General features: G+C 40.8%; 1 protein-coding gene across 1 annotated transcript in view; it reads left to right on the forward strand.

Annotated features, from left to right (window-relative positions):
- Positions 1-1,323: 1,323 nt before the first annotated feature.
- The window catches only part of BSCL2 (BSCL2, seipin lipid droplet biogenesis associated), an 18,639-nt gene continuing 3,349 nt past the window's right edge, over positions 1,324-16,613 (forward strand). Inside the window, exons 1-7 of the mRNA XM_018565130.1 lie at positions 1,324-1,591; positions 4,364-4,445; positions 4,668-4,811; positions 6,393-6,527; positions 8,004-8,101; positions 10,804-10,927; positions 12,070-12,139. Coding sequence (XP_018420632.1) covers positions 1,380-1,591; positions 4,364-4,445; positions 4,668-4,811; positions 6,393-6,527; positions 8,004-8,101; positions 10,804-10,927; positions 12,070-12,139 — 865 coding nt within the window. The 5' untranslated portion in view covers positions 1,324-1,379. The remainder of the gene's footprint in view (positions 1,592-4,363; positions 4,446-4,667; positions 4,812-6,392; positions 6,528-8,003; positions 8,102-10,803; positions 10,928-12,069; positions 12,140-16,613) is intronic.

Consider the following 16,613-nt stretch of genomic DNA (forward strand, 5'->3'; position numbering starts at 1 on the left):
TTAAATAAAAGGACCAAACTTTAATCAAATATCCTTTATTTGAAAAGAAAAACACAACAAAGGATTTTTGACAGGTCCTTTTATTTTAAAAACCCCCCAAAAGAATGGATCCACTGACGTAGTCCAGGGTCAATCACGACGACTCGGCGAAATAAAACATTAAATAATTTTTAAAAAACAACGCCCGCCGTCCTGTCCGCTTGCGACGAACTCCCGCCGCAGAATGGCATTTAAACATGCCAGCAACATATACACAATTGGGCGGAGTTAGCGGTGACGGCTAGCTTCGCCCAACTGTTTACAATTGTATGCCATCTGACAGGTGAGCCATGATTGGGCAAAGTCTTGCACCTGACCTTTGGTACGTGCAAGGCTGTAGCCAATCAGGGCTCACCAGCGGTGCACGGTGCCTTGTGGGGAGTTCGGCGGCCGAACAACCCGCCTAACACCCTGACAGTTCGCGTGTTCGCCGAACACACAAACTACCGATGTTAGAGTCGAACTCATCCCTACTTATGCACTACTTTCATGATATGAATGCACGTTGTGGTAACACATGCCTTTTGCCGCAACATAGTGGTGTGAATAGGTCCGAAGACCTTTCCAACCTATGTTCTAAGACTCTGGAGAATGTGCTTTGATCTGGATTAATGTGTTTGAGCCTCTGACATTATAAACAATGCTTGTCAGTGTTCTGATGCTGCTTGTTAAGAGGGGTGTGTCATATTTTGATGTTATGCCACTATTACGATTTTAGGATGTCTGCATAAAATTTGTTATTAATGAAAGGATCCTCCTAGCAATCTGAATTAAGTTTCTGTTTTCACATTGTATTAACTGTTACTAATTGTCAATTTTGTTTCCGCTCTGTACAGATTGGCTTGAAACCACTGGTCCCGGCATTTCTTACCCTCCCCCCAGTAACTTCCTGTACACTTTCACCTAGTACTGCAAACTCCACAGATAACTTTAATTTCCACACTCAAATGTAATGTGACTAAATGCGAAAAAATTACTTCTTGAGTCCGTAGAATTTCAAACGCCATATAAAGCATGCTACAAATATGTTGATTTTGAAGAAACCTCCATTTTCTGCTATATGCAGCCTGATGGACATATACAGTCTGTTAGACTTATAAATAGCATGATATATTTACAAGTAGCCTTTCTTTATATACAGGACCCTGCTTGTCATCCATAGAGCCTGTTTTTTCTTTTTGCATGTGACCAAACAACCTAATTATGCTTACCCACGTGTAACATATACATCGTTCCACCAAGCACAACCCTTTTATGACACCACCACCCTTGCAAAGATTGGAGATTTGGGACATCAGGGACAGCTATTGTGCCTCTGTAATTACTATCTATCCACCATCATGTCTCACGGAGAATCACCACCTCTGCTGCTATGGATAGAAGACATGTGTTTTATGATGTTTCTGAGGGCACGGAGACTACTTCTGCAGACTGGAATATTATTTTGTATCCTGTTCCTGCTTCTCTGGGTGTCTGTGTTTTTATATGGCAGCTTCTACTATTCTTACATGCCAACTGTTAAATACTCCAGCCCAGTGCACTACGGGTATAGGTAAGTTTGTACTTGTTTGCAGTCTTCTCTTAATTTAAAGCTTGTGTACAGGTTGATATTACAGACAAATGAATGCAGTCCTGTCATTTAATACATTAAATGTACGAGGTGTGATAAAGAAATACAGTTCATGCTGCTGGCGAGTGCCATCCAACGGAAAGGCAGGAATCTTCCATACGATAAGGGGCGCCCTTGAACCTTGGTAACCATTCGGTGCAGTCAAGTCGGTTGTGAGCAACTGTTAAAAGAAGGTGCGTGCTATAAATCATGGATCACGAACAACGCATTAACATGAAATTTTGCTTGAAACTGCAAAAAAAGTGCTAAAGAGACACATGAAATGTTAAAATTAGTTTATGGGGATGCTGCAGTGACCATGAAGACGGTTAACAAGAGGTTAGAGTGATTTCTTAATGGTTGTGAATCGGTTGAAGACAAGGAGAGATCAGGATGTCCTTCAACATCAAAAACCCAAGAGAATGTTTTGCTGAGTTTGCACCCAGGAACACTAAGGTGAACTCTGGATATTATAAGAAATTATGTGCATAGAAAATGGCCTGAGAAATGGGCAAACGGTTTCATCCTCCATCATGACAATGCTCTGTGTCACACATCGCTTCTGGTACAGCAATTTCTGTCAAAAACATTATGGTGTGTCCTCATCCACCTTATTCACTAGATCTGGCACCGTGCAACTTCTGGCTCTTCCACAAAGTCAAAATGACCGTTTTGGATTGATTCAGGGCTTTGGGGCAGCCACAACAACGCAACTAAAGACACGAAAAAGTACTTCCAGAAATGCTCTAGTGGCAAGAACGATGGGATGAGTGTGTTTGAAGTGAGGGGGAGTATTGCGAGGTGGATTAATGGCAATGTGTCTTTTTTTACTGTAATTCATTTTTTTATTTAAACATTCACCGTATTTTTTTGATCACACCTCGCATTGATCACACCTGAATTTGACTTGGCCCCAGTCTCTAAGTCTGCTGTGCAGTCTGCACAGGAGAGCTTAGAGGTAAACGGGGAGGCAAATTGAGACAATCCTTTCTTTCTCACACACAAAAAAAAAAAATCCTGGGCAAGTGTCAGCACAAAGCAGATTTTCATAGCCACCAATCATATTCATACCTGCCTTGGTTGTATGAATTTGATTGGTTATACAAGGAACAAATCGAGAGGAGCAGGTACATTGGTTTCATACGAAAGAAGCTCTGCGTAATCTGGTTGTGGTAGATTACAAAAAAGTGAATGGTCTTTTTGATTTTGGCACAGATGCACTGTTTGCTGGACAGCATTAGCAGTTCACTGACTGATTTCCCTTTCTGCCTGAAATTGCTCATTAATCTTCTGAAAAGACTGACAAGACAGCCGATGTCTCTTTCCTCTATCAGCATTAATCTGTTACATTTTTGTATCCTATCTGCTATTTTTTTAGCTTTGGATAGAGTAGAAAATGGCTAAAACCTGTCATTTATCAATCTGTTTCCTGTGGGGGAGATTTACCTCAACTTCCTGTTCCAGGACCACAACAGAAAGTGAGAGAAACTCGGTTTAACGTGAGGAGCAATCCCCTTTACTAGTTGTCAATGGAACAGGTGCCCCCCTTGGAAAATCTCCTTCCTATTTCTGTTTGTGACAACTGTAAAATCTTGGATTTTCCATCACTTTTTATGTTTTTATGACCATGTTCATCCGAGCAAATAGAGAGAGAGAATTACAAAATCAAACCATGTGTTGGCTAAAGATAAACTTTTAATACTTTTGCAGTCAAATTTGAGAAAACCCCTTTATATGTTTGTTCCCATTCACACAGCATAATACATTTAAAAAAAACCAAAACTATTTCTTACCTTTTTGGCTGTTTTGCTGCAGCAGGCAACATGGCTTATTCAAGGTTTTTCTCAGCACCTTCACAGTGATGTGGCCTTGTAGCAAGAATTGGGACTGAAATTTGAGGATTGCTTTTCTCTTAACTGCATTAACCTTTAGTATGCAGAAGCGAGAGCTGTACACCCTTAGCCCCTCACCCCTTACAACCCCTGCTAACATTACAAAGAAGGAAAAACCAGTACAAATCTTAACCCTTAGGAAGCCAAGAAACCCTAACCCTAAAAGCAAATCAAACTGCAAGAAGCATTTAAAAAAAACCTTTTAGGATTGTGTTTATGAATGGAAACATGTAACAAATATAAAATAGGTGTTGCCCCAATTTGGCTGCGGAAATACAATTTTTAAATAACCTTTTTGTTCTTTATAAGAACCTGAAGTTGGGTATACACGTTTCTATATTTGTTCAAACTACCTGCTGAATGAAGAAAATATAACAGATTCCTCTATTAATGCTTGTGAGCGTTGATCGAGGAATCTCCCGCTGTTTACAATCTATCCTGACAGCAGCCGCCGGTGAGTATCTTATTGGCTGCTCACTGTGTGCGGCCGAGAATTTTCTGACATGCTTCTTTGATCAGCTGATCGAGGGATGCCAGTCGGAAACGTGCCGATAGTTACACCCAGACTTTGAATTTTGTCAGATTCATCAAGAACTAAAACTTACAAGTGTGTGTGTGTGTGTGTGTGTGTGTGTGTGTTAGTTACAGAGAAGGGCAAGTAATGAACAGAAATATGGGGAATATGGGGATTATACTCCGTTCCATATGGTTTGCATGTACCTCTCCAAAGATGGCCACAAATTTGCAGCTTGCCTATTTAAATAAAACACAATTCAGCAGGGAACCAGTGTTTCATTTACTTGTGTATCTTTCACTTCTTCAGCTCTATCTGTGAACCACCACCTGGAATCCTGTGCTCGTTCCCAACAGCCAATGTGTCTCTTCTGAGAAATAATCGTGATCGGGTGAGAAGAGCTGTCGTATGTTCTATAATATGTACAAGTTCTAGCTGTGTAGATCACGCTTTCCTGTGTTTCCTCCCATGTACTCTGTTTAGCAAACTTTATGCTATGTGCAGATTTTATGGAATATGCTCCTTGTTTCTGTTGGTGTACATACAATATAAGGTTATGATTGATATGTGTATACTGTAGTAGATATTAACAGACCTGTTTCCCTACTTGTAGGTGCTGATGTATGGACAGCCCTATCGCATTACCCTGGAGCTCCAGGTTCCGGAGTCCACAGCTAATCAGGATCTTGGGATGTTCATGGTCTCGATGTCATGTTACACTCGAGGGGGAAAACAGATTTCTTACACTGCTCGATCAGTCAGTTACTATCAGTTACATTATTCCCTTAAACATATTTTTTAAAATTAATTTATTTTGTCAAGCTAGGATATGGTGTGGTGATGAAGCCGTAAAAAGAGGTGCATGTGTGCCAGGAAAACAGAATGTCACAAGAGCTTGGGTATTTCAACCAGAGTGAGCCAAACGAGTTCATCGAACCCAAAGTGGTACTTTAATTATTCTGCAAATGACAACAGGATGAAAACATAAGGCATCACACATGTTTCGGGGGTTCTGCAGTCCCCACTTTATCAGGGCTTTAAAAAATCAAATAGATATCAGTTGAACCCAGAGCAAAACTCCTGGAAAATTCAGTCCAAACCAGGAAAATGGTATTTAAGAAAGAACCCTGTGTCAGCAGCAGAACCTTCTTTTGTTGAAATGCTTATTTACTTTTTATATAGGGTGTCCTCTGTAATTTTGAGAGGGCTCTCTGTTTTGTGGAGAGCTGCCAGGCTTTATAAGGACTTCTCTCATTATATATTGGGGTTCTGTATCCAGCACCTCATCTTTATTTCTCCTTTGGACAAGATCTTGGGTGATGGTGAGCTGATGGGCCTTAGAGTAGCCACATTAGTGGTAGACTGTGGGTGTAGAGCTTATGTTGTCAAGCTGTAGATGGCTGGTGTCCTACTGGCCAAATTGTCCTCCTGTGACACCGAAGCGATGGACCTGTCTTTTTGGCTAAGATGTAATTATCTGTTCTTATCAGTGTTCATGAGGGACAAATTGTGCCACTGTTCTGGCCTTCTGGCTGGCTGCAGCGTACCTTGCCTGAGATGGTGAGGGTCCAAAGGGTTCTGGTCGTGGGAAGGAAACCGAATGGATCCAACACGTATGTAAGGGTGGGGTCAAGGGTATTTTCCTGGTGTCCAGGATCTGGCAGGGCCCAGTGCCTCCCAATTTGAACGGGTCTACCTGATCTGGTCATGGGCTGGGAAGACAGGAAACCTGCGGTGTCAAACACCCCCTGGGAGTGGCACCCTGGGGGTGCTAGAGTAGCGCTATGGATTTGGGACCCCGCTGTGTGGAAGGCACCCCGAACGAGTACTTGGTGGTCGGCTTCTGTTGACCATGAGGAACATGTTCTGCCTCACCAGGTGGACACAAGTCCCTTGCCCCTGTCCGGAGCCTTGCACCCCCGGAGAAGGTGGGGTCAGGGAAGGGCCCTATCTCTTCGGGAGATAGACCAGTTGACTCATCCTAGTGCACTTTTTTTGTGTGTGGTCACATGTACATGCCAAACGGGCTTAAAAAAAAAAAAAAGAACCTATCCGACGATAAATGTCACTGCAGAATCTGGGACTGCCGAGCATTGCATTGACTTTACACTTGTTCCTTGTAGATCCTTGTAAAATCCCGCCTGCAGTTGCTTTTTTCAGACATTAAATCGTTAGAGTAGCTAGATTGTCATAAGTTAGAAGAAATTCCAGTATATAACTCCTGCGCTTTACCTGAAATGGCCACGGTATTTACTTATTTAAGTCAAGTCCATGCCTTTTCAATGGCTTGTTGGAACCTGGCTTAATGTGATCATATTGTTTGTTTGTTTCTTTCCAGGCAATGCTGCACTACAAGTCTCCCCTCCTGAAGTTATTAGAGACTCTGACCACATTGCCCCTACTGCTGTCTGGGATGTCTGAACAGAAGCAGGCTATTGAAGTGGAGCTGTACTCTGAATATCGGGAGGATTCGGTTAGTCATTTTCTGTGACCACCAGTTTTTTTCCCCTTAGTATTTCACTGACCACCTTCTGCGTTATACCTTTTTATACAGTTCACTAAAAACATCTAATTCAGGGGTAGGCAACCTCAGCACTTCAGCTGTAGGGAAACTACAAATCCCATTATGCCTCAGAGAATCATGCCTGTGGCTGCCAGTTTTGCAATGCCCCATGGAACAGTCAGCAAAGGCAACTTTAATATAAGTTTAATTTTTTTTATTTTTGTGACTCAGTTCTCTAGTCCTAAGTAGCAATGAACTAGTATACAACACAGCCCTGATTATATCTAAGATGTGTTATTTGCTTTGGGATGGTGTGTTTTGCAGATAAGCTGATGTATATGTAAAGTTGTCCTACAGTATTGGAAGAAAGGAAGTGGAGGGCTCTGGATGTATTGGCAACTTGATTAGCAGGAAGTAGATAAATGGTCATATCTAGCCTTTTTTCTAGGTGTGCCTCTATGCACAATTGTAAGAGCCTTCTTCCTGAGTGTGAATTGGAAGGGCCTGCCTGCTTTAATCAGAGTTCCAGTGTTTTATAAAGGAAAAAGTACTGGAGAAAGCAGCGAGCAAATCTAGCAGGAGTAAATATTTCTGGAGGTGCATGGTACACAGTGTAGGGAATGTCCATGGTTAGAAGGAATTGGCATTTGAATTCTTGATGTTTTAGAAAGTCAGGTGGCTGCAGAATAAAACAGATAATTTTACAAACAAGTAAATACAAAATGAATTGTGTAGCAAAGTTGGCCTTTGCTGACCATATATAAACATTGGTAGGGCCAGGGCTGCATTGGCGCAAAACACTTTTCCCATATAATATCTGCGAAGATTTATAGCTGTGTGCTCATGTCAAATGGCTGTATTGTGTTTAGAAATTCAAGTGAGAAACTTTCACATTTTCAGGCAGTGAACCTGATGACTGAGGGGGACATAGTGCCTTTAATAGATTGAAGTATATGTAAGGCCCAAACTTTTTTATTTTTTAAAGTTTTGAATAGAGTAGGGAATGCATAAAAAACAAAACTTGTCAGTTTTTTTTCTTTGCCGACCGTGTCCCTTTGGAAAGAATTACCTTTTACTTCCTGTCCCATAAAACACTTTAAGGAGAAGGGAAAACTCCAATTCGGCAACCCTCCCATGCTTCAAGTGACAACACAACATTTTTGGATTTCTCTCACTTTCAGTCTTAGTGTCAGTGGTCACCAGGACACCTTGAGAGGGGTAAACCTCCCTATTTGGGACACCAACGACAATAAAAACCTGACAGTTCTAACCCATTCTTACTCTAGCTGAAACTAGAAAATAATACTTTTGACTTTAGATCATTATACCTTTCAGTAGCAGAGCGATTTTAATTGTCTAGATGACCCCTCTCACCCACTACCCTGTTCTTATTTGTTCAAAACTCTCTTGTTCCTCCTTTTCACTCTGGCTTTTTTTTTTCTGCAGTATGTCCCAACCACAGGGGCAGTGATACAAATACAGAGCGTCCGCTTACAGATATACAATGCAGAGCTCCGCGTACATGCACACTTTACTGGACTCAGGTGAGACATAAGTATAGATCAGCCAACTGGCCATATCCCAGATGCCTTTAAAAAGGTTAGTCCTCTAAAAGAGATATTTCAGCCACGGACAGAGCCTACAGGAATGAGTCCACCCAGCTTCTTATATCCTTTGAGGACATCGTGGAGAGATCTCTCTGGCATAGGTCCTGGTTCTGTTCACAGCCAACCTGGAATATAAAGTGTTCCCAATTCTTTTTTTGCATTCTGCACAGTAGTCTTAGTTTAGAAAGCTTTAACACAAGGATCAATATATTTACTTTTGGCATGCAACTAATTTTCAAATCTCTGAGAAAAAAATATTTTTGAAATTTAAAGATTCTTATCTTTGTGTGTTGGTTTGGAAATTTAGGTTAATATATTTACAAATCCAACAAAAAGAGTAGAACGGCCTCCTAATGACCTTGGAAGGTACAGATGTGGAATGCACCTAGAGAGATCTCGCCACTAGTGTCTCTGAACCACCATATTGTTTGAATGAGGTGGGTGCCTTTTCTTTAGAACAGTTTGAGGACTATAACCTGTTTCGTTTCCCCCAAAGGAGCTGTATTTGTTCGTGAGATCCTGTGCATTAATTCTTCAGATGAGATGTATAGATATGATCTATATCTCACACACACCGATCAGCCATAACATTATGACCACTGAGAGGTGAAGTGAATAATATAGTTATTATCTTGTTACAATGGCACCTGGAAGTGGGTGGGATATATCAGGCAGCAAGTGAACATTTTGTCACTGAAGTTGATGTGTTGGAAGCAGAAGAAATGGGCAAGTGTAAGGATTTGAGTGACTTCAACAAGGGCCAAATTGTGATGGATAGACGACTAGGTCAGAGCAACTCCAAAACTGCAGCTCTTGTGGGATGTTCCCGGACTGCAGTGGTCAGTACCTACTCATTGTGGTCCAGGGAAGGAAAACCAGTGAAAGGGTCATGGGGGGGCCAAGGCTCATCGATTGCATGTGGGGAGCAAAAAATAGCCCTTGTAGTTCGATCCATTAGAAGAGCTACTATAGCTTAAATTGCTGGAAATGTTAATTCTGGTTCCGATAGAAAGGTGTCTGAACACACAGTACATCGGTCAGGGGGGCCATGCTGACCCATGTCCACTGCCAAAAGTGTCTACAATGGGCACGTGAGCATCAGAACTGGTACATGGAGCAATGGAAGAAGGTGGCCTGGCTTGATGAGTAACGTTTTTTTTAAACATCATGTGGATGGCCGGGTGCATGTGTGTCGCTTACCTGGAGAAGATATGGCACCAGGATGCACTATGGGAAGAAGGCAAGCCGGCGGAGGCAGTCTGATGCTTTGGGCAATATTCTGCTGGGAAAACCTTGGTCCTGCCATTCAGGTGGATGTTACTTTGACATATACCACCTACGTAAACGTTGTTGCTGACCAAGTATACCACTTCATGGAAATGGTTTTCCCTGATGGTAGTAGCCTCTTTCAGCAGGAAAATACGTTTGAGGAACTCCAAAGAATTTGAGGTTTTGACTTGACCTTCAAATTCTTCAGATCTCAGTCCAATCGAGCATCTATGGGATGTGCTGGAAAAACAACTCCAATTCATGGAGGGCCCACCTAGCAACTTACAGGATCTGCTACTGACGACTTTGTGCCAGATACCACAGCATACCTTCAGAGATCTAGTGGAGTCCATGCCTTGAAGGGTCAGGGTTGTTTTGGTAGCAAAAGGGGGACCTACTCAATATTAGGCAGGTGGTCATAATGTTATGACTGATGGATGTATGTCTGTGGCATTTCTCCTGTGTACTTGTGGTTTCTTTGATGCCATTTATACTCGTGATAGATGCTTAGACTCTTGCATGTTTTAGCAAAGCTTGTTTTTTTTAATTAGTTTCTTTCTTCCGAAAGGGAAGTTCCCCTCATTTGATGTAGTATTCCAGAGATGTGGCTTCATTCTTTTATTTTTTATTTAGTGAAGTATCCAGGCATGAAATAAAGAAAGCAGCTTGTAGCAGCTGCTGTGTAAGCAGCACATTAAGCTCCTGGCAGGTTAGCTGAAACAAAAAAGTCATTTTAAAATAAAGTAATAAAAATGTTTTTAACCTATTGCTAGATACACTATAAATCTTTTTAGTATCTACCAAAAACGGAAAAATGGGTTTTCCCCTTTTAATGCTAGATACACATTCAATCTAAACCTGACTGGGCTCCATTTTTTTTTTGTTTTTTTGTTCCCCCCCCCAAGAACAAGTGGACAAGAAGTATAATTGCTTTTATGGTGACACCACACACAGGCATGATGACCTTGCCTGAGACTGCAGATGACAGCAGGGATCTTTTTCTGAAAACCCATATTGAACACCTCCATACTTCCTGTATACCTGTCAGCATTTTATTCTCGTATTGTGCTTTTACTATAGTCTCAACTTTAAAATTATTGAAAGGTTAATAGGAATCCCTCTTTGGGTCCACACTTTGGCTCTACACCTTGTGCTTTTACGTTTTAAATTTAATATTGAATTTGCATATATTTGAAGGTTTTAGCACAGCAGTTTGAAATTCATCAGTGTTTTGTGGTTTTTGTAACAGTCATTTCAATTCGCTGGCATTCTATAGGAATATTTCAATGATTAGCCTCACAACTGTGTCCATAGCATGTTTTACTTCGTTGTTGTTAGCCATGTTATGACATCTTAGTATTTTGTTACAGGTACCTCTTGTATAATTTCCCAGTCATGTCTGCTGTGATCGGCATTTCCAGCAACTTCATCTTCATGAGCGTCTTGGTTTTGCTCAGCTATCTGCAGTGGGGTTTTGGGAGATCTCGTATGAGGGTGAGTAGTGGTAAAAGGAGATGTGTAACCAGTGTTTCACAGGATACATGCAAAGTGATCACAGCTATTAAATCTGAGAATGGGGCCACAGGCTTATAGGAAGCAAAGAAGCAGTTCTGATGTGATCTAAAACCCGTCGACACAGATCTTTATGATGCTAAGGGGGTGGAATCCTTCTATAACTATATAATACAATACACTCCAGATGAATTGTAACAGTATCAACACCATCTTCTGACATCAGATCATTCTGTGTACACTGAGCATGGTAATAATTCCTGACAAATATTGGCCATGGTAAGCTGCTTCCATAAAGGTCATAACACCACTTACTTAGTGTGGCTTTTTATTCCACTTAGAGTCTAGTTTTCTTTTAATTCAGGCCAATCAGTGGTGGGTCAGCCTGCATCCATCTGTTAGTGTCTGTGTTTATCATTGTCTGTCTTCATCACAATGTGATCTGTTCATCATTCTCTGTCTGATTTATATCTGCCAGCTTATGTGAGTTTGTGTATTATAAATGACTAACATACCACTCAGCACTAAATTATGGCTCTTAGAAAATAAGCTCTGGGTTCTGTGAGCTTTAAAGATTCCTTAGGCCTGTAGCATTGGTTCACTTATTTCATTTAATTCTTAGTTGAATACTAATATATTTATCATGTAGCATCAGGTACATTATGCCATACATAAGACCCATAGGGATCTATTTTATATATTTTATTTTTTCGCACAAGATGCCCAGGATGCACATATTTTTCCTGTTGAATCTAATTGGGATCCAGTTGGAATAGAAAGCTGCAGGGTTCTTGTGTGGAAAGCATTTATACATTGACCCCTTAAAAACTGAAATGTATTTTGTGTTATAAAGAAGGTCCACCAGTTCCGGTGTTGAGGCTCTATGCATTCTCACGCACTGGACAAAACAGTATCCAATTCCAAGCCATCACAGTTCTGATGCCTGTTCTCCCTTAGTAAGCCCTGATGAAGGGGGTATTTGCATGAGCTCCATAAATGCGTTGGCTATTTTTGTACTCTACCCTCAACCCTACATTTAATAATGATGTATCTGGACTATTAAACTGAGTGTGTTGCTGCAATTGACAATTCTGCAATTTTATTGGTTTTGACTTTTCCTGCAGGTTGACCCAGGGCAAAGCAGTACGGAAACGGGGACAGCGGTGATTCAAGGACGGAGTTTCCTTGAAGCGGGTAAGATATCTAGTCTGAAGATGCTGTATGCTGTGACTTGTCTGGTCTGTACCTGCATTGTCCTGTTATAGAAATCAGTGGTATTTAAATGAAAATTGGTGTTTTAAAGGAAGGTTTTAAGCAAAAGAGAAAACTTCAGAGATATTACCCTGTGAAGATAGGTTTCCTACTACAGATAAATGCAGCAAATGTGACGCGTCTTCAGCAGTGAGTGGCAAATGATCAGCGATGCAGTGATGCCCTGCTCTATAATAAGACCCCTATGTGTAGCTCTTTATATCAGAAGTTTAGTTAAATGGTTATACAGCACCAGGAACATAACTTACCTCTAATGAAGAAGTGTATCCTACATTCTGCTGGTTACTGTTTCCTGTAGAAACCCTCCTTTTAGTGATGCTGAGCTCTCTTCACAGCGGTGAACTTTCTGGGCTGTCTGAGTTTACTTCTGCTGTAATAGTGAGGGAATCCGCACTGGTTACCATTGCCTTCCACACCCCTTACCAATTCCTAGATTTCCTTGCATTCTTTTCACAGTATATAAAGCATTCTACAAGTGGAAGATGGGATCCCCATCCTCCATTTACAGAATGCTTTGCATTCTCTGAAAATAGTGCAAGGAATTCTGTAAATGGGTAATAGGGGCGGAAGGGGGCGGTAAGCAGCGCCGATTCCTTCACTTTTACAGCAGAAAGTTATCTAATGCAGTGCTGAAAGTTCACTGCTGTGAAGAGCATCCAGGATCACTAAAAGCAGAATTTGTACAGGTGCCTAGGACAGACTTCATGAGAGGTTAAGCTACAATTTGTCCCTGCTGCGAAAAAAAAATTTAAGTAATCTTCAGCTTTAACCAGTTAAAGACTTTGGGCATTTCAGGCATGCGCAAAAAAACTCTGCTAAAATCCTCGGCTTTACACCCAGGGTTTTCTGTCCCCATCACGACTGCTTGGACAGTGTAAAAACCAGCAACTGACTGACAACCAGGGAATGCTCTGATTGACTCCTGTGTAAATAAAGCCTGCAAACAGTTTTTGATCTACATCATTATTATTATTATTATTTTTCTGATTTGGATTTTGCTGTTTTTATTTTATTTATTTTGCTATCATCTATGTGAATTGTTTAAGTTTTTTTTGTTTATTTTTCTAGCATTGCACAAAAAAACCCCAAAAAATAAAAACCTTAATTTCATATGTAAATAAGTTTGCCACATTTTGTACCATAAACCATTATTTTAGTGTAATTATTAATTGGGCAAATTGCAGACAAAATTTTTTTCTTTTATTTACATAAAACTAGTTGCTTTAAAACAAGGAAATAAAATAATTGTTGCAAGACATTACTGGCAAAAGCTGGATCTTGTTTAGATTACGTTGGTATCATAAGTAATGACACAATTATTGCAGAATCAATAGGCCTATAGCTGAAATGCAAAAAAATGTATCTTTTCCATGTATTCAGGGGCAGAATCTGGTTTAATATGCGGTCAGTTAAGGGCAGTGTAATATGTGATAAGGTCCCTAGGTGGCAGGATCATCCTTTTTGTTTCATCAGTCTTGATATACTTGTCACTTATTTTAAAGTTTATATAAACGCATGTTTTCATTTTGGATAGAGCAGAGAAGGGTTATTTTAATTGTGATCTGTGCCCTCATTGGGGAGATTTCTCCCTCTTTGTCCTGGTGAGTTATCATCCAAGAGAAAATTCTCCAATGAGGACATCTGTTCCTGTGATAATGCTAAAAAAAGGGGAATTCCCCTCACTTTGGAGACCTCTTATTTCCTGTTGTGTCTCCAGGACAGGAAGTGAAATCTCCCCAGCTGGACTTGGACATGAAAAAAACATGATGGGTCTTAATCCTCCCTACTCCTATAAAAAAAAAAGAAATTGGCACTTTTAGGCAGAATTCCAGGCCAATCAAAAGCTTTTCTAGAATCAATCTCAAACGGCAGAGCAGTTTATACTCTTAAGTACAACATATTAACACTTTTTTTCCCCCTCAATATCTGTAAAAGCTGCTAATGTTAAATGATGTAAATTTCTACACCAGCTGGGTAGATTAATTTTCTGTATGTGTTTTGAACTACTTTACGATCCGTGGGAGTTATTCTGTGCTTTTACAAGTCCAACTTCAACATTCTGAAGGGAAGGAGCCTCACAAGTTTTGAATATTTCTTTTTCTAACTCTTCCATAATTGTAGGACTGGGAGGCCCGGTAAAGGAATCTGGCTTGCTTAATAAAGCAGTGCAGAAGTAAAGCTCAGCACCTATAGCAAGTAATCATATTTTTTTACAAATATTTTTATCAAAGTTTTAGGTCCTATAAAACACACCAAACAATACATAAGAAAAGGTATGGGCTCTCACAGCCAGTAGAAAATCTAGTATCTGGATATAGAATTTTACAGCCAAACAATGAGTTCGTAAAAAAATGAAAGACATGGAATAAGCATAGCAACATCTAAAGTTGTATATGTGTTCACAATGGAGACAACAATACAAAAGGGGAGAGTGTTTGAGAGGGCGTCACCCACGGACCCCAAATTTTATCAAAAACTTTTTTTTTGGCTTCCCCCTCAGCTCATGTCATTTTGTCCAGTGGGAGGTTAGAGTTAACTAACTTTTATTCCAGCTTTCCAAAGAGGGGGCTGAGGGACCCTACAAAGTTAAAAGTAGAGATGCCCCGATACCTTTTTTTTTTTTACAAGACCAAGTACAAGTACTTTCTCTTAGGTACTTGCCCATACTAATTACCAATACTTTTTTTTAAGGGACATGTGACATTTAAAAAAAACAATACAGACTAATGATTTTAAGGCAGTTTCCCACCAAGGAGTACAGATCTCACCAGAGCTGCATGTGGGTCTCTCCAGGGCTCTGCGGACAGGTGCTGGGCTAATAGGGTGGGTGGTGAGCTGAAGGGGCACAGACAAGTAACAGAACACCGGCTCCAGGGCTACATGTGTGGTTTGGGGCTGTCCAGTGCTGTGTCTGTGCTGGGAAGAAGGAGGAGATGTGGGACCGGGCAGGCTACTGCCAGTTCCCCAGCAGGCTGCCTGAGGTCCCCACAAGATCAAAGGTTGTAAATTATTGGTAACATAGCTCTGTATATGGAGTTGAGCAAGTAATCATTTTACATGCTATGCTGGATTTCCTTCGGTAAACAGAATTGGTTGGTTGCTCTAGGTTCATATACATTAAACTTTAGCAGTTTGCACTGTTAACTGAATAAGCCTTAAAGGGTTTCTAAACCCTCAGCTTTTTTTGCATAGATCTACTGCTGCCAAGCAGTAGATCTATGCAAAAAGTTTTCTAAAAAAAAATAAAAAACCGCTTTAACAGCATTTTAAACTTACCTGTGTCTTCCCTGCGCGCTCCTGTCCGAAAATGTGAAACCGCTCGGGTGGCCGCAAAGCATCTTGGTGCGGGCGCATGCGCAGTTCACATTTTCGGCCGGGACGCGAGGAGAAACACCGGGTAAGTCTATGGACGCATGCACCCCCATGCAAACACCGTGGGAGAGGAAGCGCCAGAAATCGCAGAGGAGTCAGCACTGGATTGGAGACTTGCCGCAGTGCTGGAGAGAAGGCTGAAAACTACAGGAAAGAAGATGATCGGATTAAGAGACATCATTTAAGGTAAGTGCTTTCATTAATGTTGTGTTGAGGCAAAAATGTTTTGCCTTTAATGTCACTTTAACCTAATTTGCATTTTGGGGTCTCCTTTTCAACCTCCATTTGTCTCTAATTCTATTGGCACACTGCTCCTGTTTGTGTCTTCCCCGGCCCCTTTAGTCTGTGATGCTGTTGACACGATTCCCACCACCTCAACTGTCCCCAAAAAAACCTGCTACCGTTTTAGCTGTCCTGTTTCCTGGATGCTGATTTTTAACCTTCTATACCTCGCTCTGTAAAACCCTCTGTGTGAAGAGAGCGGCTCTCATGCTGCTGCTCTGTAATTATTTATAATGGGCACATTTCTCTAATCATGTAATTCACCTGTATTGCTATGACCATATTTTTAGGGATTTTGTTGCTAATTTTGAAGAGATCTCTAACCATCATTTTGAGTTAAAAGATTAAATGTTTCTACTGTCATACCTGCTACACTCTACTCCTATACATAATGCCTGTTGTCGTCATACCTTCACACACACTTCACTTAACATACCTTCACACATACCCACACCACACTCTTGCACATACTGCCCTCCTTCAAACCATACGCACTCCTCTCCTCCACATACTGCCCATGTCATACCCTACGCACTCCTCTCCTGCATATACTACCACTTTTATATCCTCAACCTTCCCCTTTCTGGAATGGACACACTTTTGCTAGTAAAATATAATAACTAGAGATGCACCGAAATTAAAAAAAATGTAAACACCGAAAATAAAGAAAAATAAAGTCAGACCGAAACTGAAATATTCTTTTTTTTCTAACCTTTTTTTTTTAAATTAAATTTATATATAT

This window comes from Nanorana parkeri, unplaced genomic scaffold (genome assembly GCF_000935625.1).
Source record: "Nanorana parkeri isolate BGI_ZX_2015 unplaced genomic scaffold, ASM93562v1 scaffold25, whole genome shotgun sequence".
Taxonomy (NCBI): Eukaryota; Metazoa; Chordata; class Amphibia; order Anura; family Dicroglossidae; genus Nanorana; species Nanorana parkeri.